This window comes from Gossypium arboreum, chromosome 5 (genome assembly GCF_025698485.1).
Source record: "Gossypium arboreum isolate Shixiya-1 chromosome 5, ASM2569848v2, whole genome shotgun sequence".
NCBI classification, from domain to species: Eukaryota; Viridiplantae; Streptophyta; class Magnoliopsida; order Malvales; family Malvaceae; genus Gossypium; species Gossypium arboreum.
Genome location: NC_069074.1, coordinates 1,082,903 through 1,088,773, shown reverse-complemented (window position 1 = coordinate 1,088,773; position 5,871 = coordinate 1,082,903). Strand labels below are relative to the sequence as shown.

The 5,871-nt window shown below is 37.2% G+C and overlaps 1 protein-coding gene across 1 annotated transcript; it reads left to right on the top strand.

Annotated features, from left to right (window-relative positions):
• Positions 1–2,341: 2,341 nt before the first annotated feature.
• On the top strand, positions 2,342–2,869 carry LOC128293093 (uncharacterized). The gene has a single exon (XM_053028453.1). The coding sequence runs from the start codon at positions 2,342–2,344 to the stop codon at positions 2,867–2,869; it is 528 nt and encodes a 175-aa protein (XP_052884413.1).
• Positions 2,870–5,871: the final 3,002 nt, after the last annotated feature.

Here is a 5,871-nt window from a genome sequence, read left to right as displayed (position 1 = left end):
TGAATTGAAGGTTGCTGTTGAAATTAAGAATATAAAAGGTTTTGAAATAGTTTATAATGATAAAATAAAGTGTTAATTGAGAAAAATTAGTTCAATTGATGGGTGAATTGAGTAGGGACTAAATTGTGAAAAGCTGTAAATTTTGGGGTAAAAGTGCAATTTCGAAATTTGAACAGCATAAATTGTGAAGTGAAATAGAAATCAAATAAATGCTAATGAGTAGAAATATTTTATATTATAGATCAAGAATCCAAGAAGAACGAGGAAAAGAAAAAGTTATGAATAGTCCCTAAATTTCAATATCTTCTACAAATTAGCGGGTAAGTTCATATGGTTGAATTTAGATGTTTATTTGTGAATGATTGAAGTTTATAATGTGTTATTATATACTGAATTTGTTGTGGGATTGTGTAGATTTTGTTAATGAAAGAATAAATGTGGAAATGCAAATTAGGAAAACGCAGGATTGAGTACATTCAGTATCGTGACGTGTGATGAATTGACGGATAAGACCATGGTTGTTCCATGGCAAAGTGTGAAATGTAGGTATGGTATCATCCATCTTGAGTTGTGAAATGTAGGTATGGTATTATCCATCTTGAGTACATGAAATGTAGGTATGGTATTATCAAATCCATCTTGAGTTAAGAAATGTAGGTATGGCATTTCCCATACCGAGTTGAAAATGTAGGTATGGTATTTCAATGAGGAAAACCATACTGAGTTGTGAATCGTGGCATTGAGCAACGGCGTACTCAATTTCGTAAGCCGTTTCCTAATTTGATTATAAGAAATAAAGAGAAGTGATCCAAATGGAAGAGATTGAGTAGTTGTTATTGTTGAGCTCAACTATGTGAATTATTATAACAATGGTTGTGAATCGCAAGAAACTTTAGTAAGTGTTTTGGTATTGTTTGGAAATATTATGTTTGGTAAGCATTACTTTTAACCTATGAACTTACTAAGCTTCAATAAGCTTACTTGTGTGTGTTTAATATTTTTATGTAGATTGACTTGAAGTGAAGTGGGTAGATCGGATCAACACAACAAAGCACACTATCCAGATCAATTCGGTAGCTTTTGTTTTATGTTTGAAGATTTATATGGCATGTATAGAGTTTAAATGAAATGAAGTAAAGATGTTATAAACTAGTTAACAACATTTTGTACTAAAATAGTTTTTGGTTAGTAGCAGTAGTCTGAGTTTGAAAATTCACCATAAATCATAAAAATATAATTATAGGTTGAATAAAATATGAAATTAAATCTTATTGAATCTAGTTTCATATAGAAGAAACGGTGTAAGCAAAAGGCTTTCATATCAGGAGATATTTGAATTTTTGTGAGACAAGGTCAGAGTGATTTTGAACTCCCCTGTTCTGATTTGTAAAAATCATTAAAAATTATAAAAAATTAATTAGGAGTCATACTATATATGTATGGATTCCTTATTTAGTCTATTTTTAATAGAAATAAGCGTCTTGGTTATTTGAAGTCTGTACATGGAGAAATTTGGTTCGTAGTGAACAGGGGTCAGAGCAGCCGAACCCTGAAACAGGGGAGACTTCAACTAATAAACTGTACTAATTGGCCCAACCAAAAATTCTAGAAAAAAATTAGTAAGTAGATATATGAGCCTAGATTTGGGGAAAATTTACGGATTTAGATTTCGAGTTTTGTAACTCGAGATATGATTTTTTTTGCATCTGTAATGCAGTTGGACAGCTTGTCTGGAAAGTGTGATATAAATTGTTTGAATTTGTTTAAGTGCTCAAATAAGTTTAGTAATGCCTCGTGCTCGACTCCGGCGACGGTCTCGGGTAAAGGGGGCGTTACAATTCAGGAGCTACCACCGCCACGAACTCAGAAAGAAGTCCGAGGTTTCCTAGGGAGACTAAACTATATCGCACGATTTATTTCGCAATTGACTGATAAGTGTGACCCCATATTCCGTCTTCTTAAAAAGCGTAATCCTGGGGTATGGGATGATGAATGCCAAAAAACCTTTGAAAAGGTTAAACAATATTTGTCCAGTCCCCTAGTGCTAACACCACCAAGCCCTGGTAAACCATTGATACTGTACTTAACAGTATTTGATAATTCGATGGGGTGTGTGCTCGACCAACACGATGAGACTGGGAGAAAAGAAAGAGCGATATATTACCTCAGTAAAAAATTCACTGAGTGTAAAATGAGGTATCCACCAATTGAGAAGCTATGCTGTGCTTTGGTTTGGATAACACAAAGGTTGAGGCAATACATGTTGTACCATACAACTTGGCTAATATCAAAGTTAGACCCTCTCAAATATATGATGGAATCAACCGCTTTAAATTGAAGGATGGCCCAATGGCAGATTCTGCTCTCCGAATTTGATATAGTCTATGTAAACCAAAAAGCTGTGAAGGGGAGTGGAATAGCAAACTTCCTAGCCAGTAGAGCTTTGGAGGACTATGAACCTTTGAATTCCAGTTTCCCCAATGAAGATCTAATGTATGTAGCAATCGCTGAAGGAGACATGTCTGAAGATCATTCTTGGAAATTAAATTTTGACGGAGCATCAAATGCCGTTGGAAATGGAGTTGGGGCAGTACTGATATCCCCAAATGGAGACCATTATCCATTTACTTGTAAGCTGGATTTTGACTGCACAAACAACATGGCAGAATACGAGGCATGGATCATGGGAATTCGGGCAGCTATAGACCGCGAAATCAAAGTATTAGAAGTGTATGGAGATTCCACATTGGTAATTTATCAGCTTAAAGGCGAGTGGGAAACGAGAGATCCCAAATTGATCAGTTACCGAAAGTTAATCCTGGAGTTAATTGAAGAGTTTGATGATATTACCTTTCATTACCTCCCGTGAGACGAGAATCAGATGGCTGACGCCTTGGCTACACTGGCTTCTATGATCAAAGTAAATGAACAAGAGGATATGAAGCCAATTCAAATGAGTATCTGTGAGGCTCTGGCTCACTGCTGTAATATCGACAAAGAGGAAGAGAGAGATGATCATCCTTGGTATCATGATATCTTACAATATGTGAAGAGCCGTGCGTACCCAGATCAAGCAACCAAAAATGATAAAAGAACATTGAGGAGGTTAGCCAGTGACTATGTCCTGGACGGTGAGGTCCTATATAAGAAAAGAAAGGATAAGGTGTTGCTAAGATGTGTTGACGCTGTTGAGGCAAAAAAAATTCTAGAGGAAGTCCATGATGGCATCTGTGGGACGCATGCCAATGGTTTTACAATGGCTCGACAAATCATGAGATTCGGATATTACTGGTCCACAATGGAAGGAGATTGCATCAATTACGCTAAGAAGTGCCATAATTGTCAAATTTATGGAGACAAGATCCATGTCCCTCCTTCACCGCTCCATGTTATGACTTCCCCATGGCCATTCTCAATGTGGGGTATGGACGTCATTGGGCCGATTTCGCCAAAGGCTTCCAACGGACATCGATTCATTTTTGTAGTCATTGACTACTTTACCAAATGGGTGGAGGCTGCTTCGTATGCCAATGTCACAAAGTCGGCAGTCAGCAAGTTCCTGAAGAAGGAGATCATATGTTGTTATGGTATGCCAGAAAGAATCGTATCTGACAACGCATTGAATCTGAACAATAGCACAATAGCAGAAGTCTGCAGTCGGTTCAACATTAAACATCACAACTTGTCGCCATACCGCCCAAAAATGAATGGGGCGGTTGAGGCAGCCAATAAGAATATCAAGAAGATTGTAGGGAAAATGGCGGAGACCTACAAAGATTGGCATGAAAAGCTCCCATTTGCCCTTTATGATTATTAGACATCTGTCAGATCTTTTACCGGGGCAACACCTTTCTCATTGGTTTATGGGATGGAGGCAGTTTTACCTATTGAGGTCGAAATCCCTTCTCTCCGAGTTTTATCAGAGTTGAAGTTAGACGAAGCAGAATGGATCCAATCTCGTTACGATCAACTAAACTTGATTGAAGAGAGGAGGCTGAAGGCTATTCGTCATGGTCAAATCTACCAGAGGAGAATGATGCGAGCCTACAATAAAAAAGTTCGCCTAGGGTGTTCCATGAAGGGACTTAGTATTGAAAAAGATTCTCCTATGCAAAAAGATTTGGGGAAATGGATGCCAGATTGGGAAGGACCCTATGTGGTAAAAAAGGATTTTTCTGGAGGGGCATTGATACTAGCAGAGATGGATGGCAAGAGCTTGTCTAACCGGATAAATTCAGATTCTGTCAAAAGATATTTTGCTTGAAGTAGTTGAGGTGAAAACCCGTAAAGGGAGCCAAAAAAAAATAAAAAAATAAAAAAGGGAGAGGCCAAGGTGAAAACCCGTAAAAGGGTGCCTTGAGACCAAATGGGTTTTGAATTGAAAACCCACAAAGGGCAATTCAAAAATTGATCCAGACTGGGGCAAGTAGCAATCTCGTTACACTAGAATCGACAAAGAAGGGATGGGCTACATATTGGGGCATCGACAAATGCTATAAATCCCTTGAGCACATGTCAAGTGTAGAATGGTCTTCGAGTAGTTCGTTCAAAGAAGCTCAAACTACGGAATCTGGGGCACCTATTTGTTCTTTTTATCCATTTTTTTTTCAAATAATCAAAGCTTTCTTTCTTTAGTACATCTTTCGTGAGCTAGGACTCGAATAAATTTCAGTTCCATTTACCCTTATGATCTTTTTCAAGCATTTTATATTGAAATAATGATTAATAAACTAACAATGTTCTCAAAAGAGGTTTTACGTATTACTCTGAAAGATTTCTAAACAATACAAGATCCTGAAATAGGATAATTATTTAAAACTCACCAGGCTTAAAGAGCTAGAAACGTGTGAAGCAAAAGGGATTTACAGTATCCTCAAGCCCTCTTTTATCAAGCTAGATGAGAAGGCATACGTCAGGGATGTTACCATAGCAAACAGCGAGCGATAACAGCCTAAAAATTTAAATGATCATTCTCATGACATTTTGCATTTATGCATTTAAATATCCATAAGACATCTAGTTAGGAGCATTTTATTAATCATGGCATCCTAAACATCTAGCATAAGCATAAAATCACTCTTCTACAGATAGGATCCCCCAGTGGACAATGTAGCAGGATTGATTAAAAAGACAGATATCATCAGCCTTATCTTCACTGAGCAGGAGTGGAGCAGGTTAAACATACCCGATCTTATCTTCATTGAGTAGGAGTGAAGCAGATCAAATTTTGGAGAATCTTATCTCCACGTACCGGCGATTAAACAGATTCCAATCATCAGTTTTATCTTCACTGAGCAGGAGTGGAGCAGGCTAAATATACCAGGTCTTATCTTCGCTGAGCAGGAGCGGAGCGACCAAATTTCGGTGAATCTTATCTCCATGGATCGACAATGGAGCAGATTTCAGCCACCAATCTTATCTTCACTAAGCAGGAGCGGAGCAGATCATGTAATAGCCCAAAATTGGGTCTAGTTGGAACAGAGGTTTCGGGACCACAAAATCTGAGATATAAATAATTATTTTATGATTATTTTGAGGTCTATGATATGATTTCATGATTGTGTGAAAATTTCGTGAAGAAATTCTATGCATAAAGTGCTTAATTCGAAGTTAGGGACTAAATTAAATAAGTTGCAAAACTTGCATTCTAGAAGTTTCTAGTATGAAATTGATTTGAAATATTAATTAGGAGGTCTTAAATAGCAATTTGACCAATTTTAAGTTATGGACAAAATTGGACATGGATGGAATTTTGGAAAGTTTAGTAGTAAGGGTATTTTGGTCATTTAGGGTAAAATGAATTAAAATACAAAATTAAAAGCCAATTTTGCTCATCTTCTTCACCATGGACGTGTATACCAAGGAGACTCC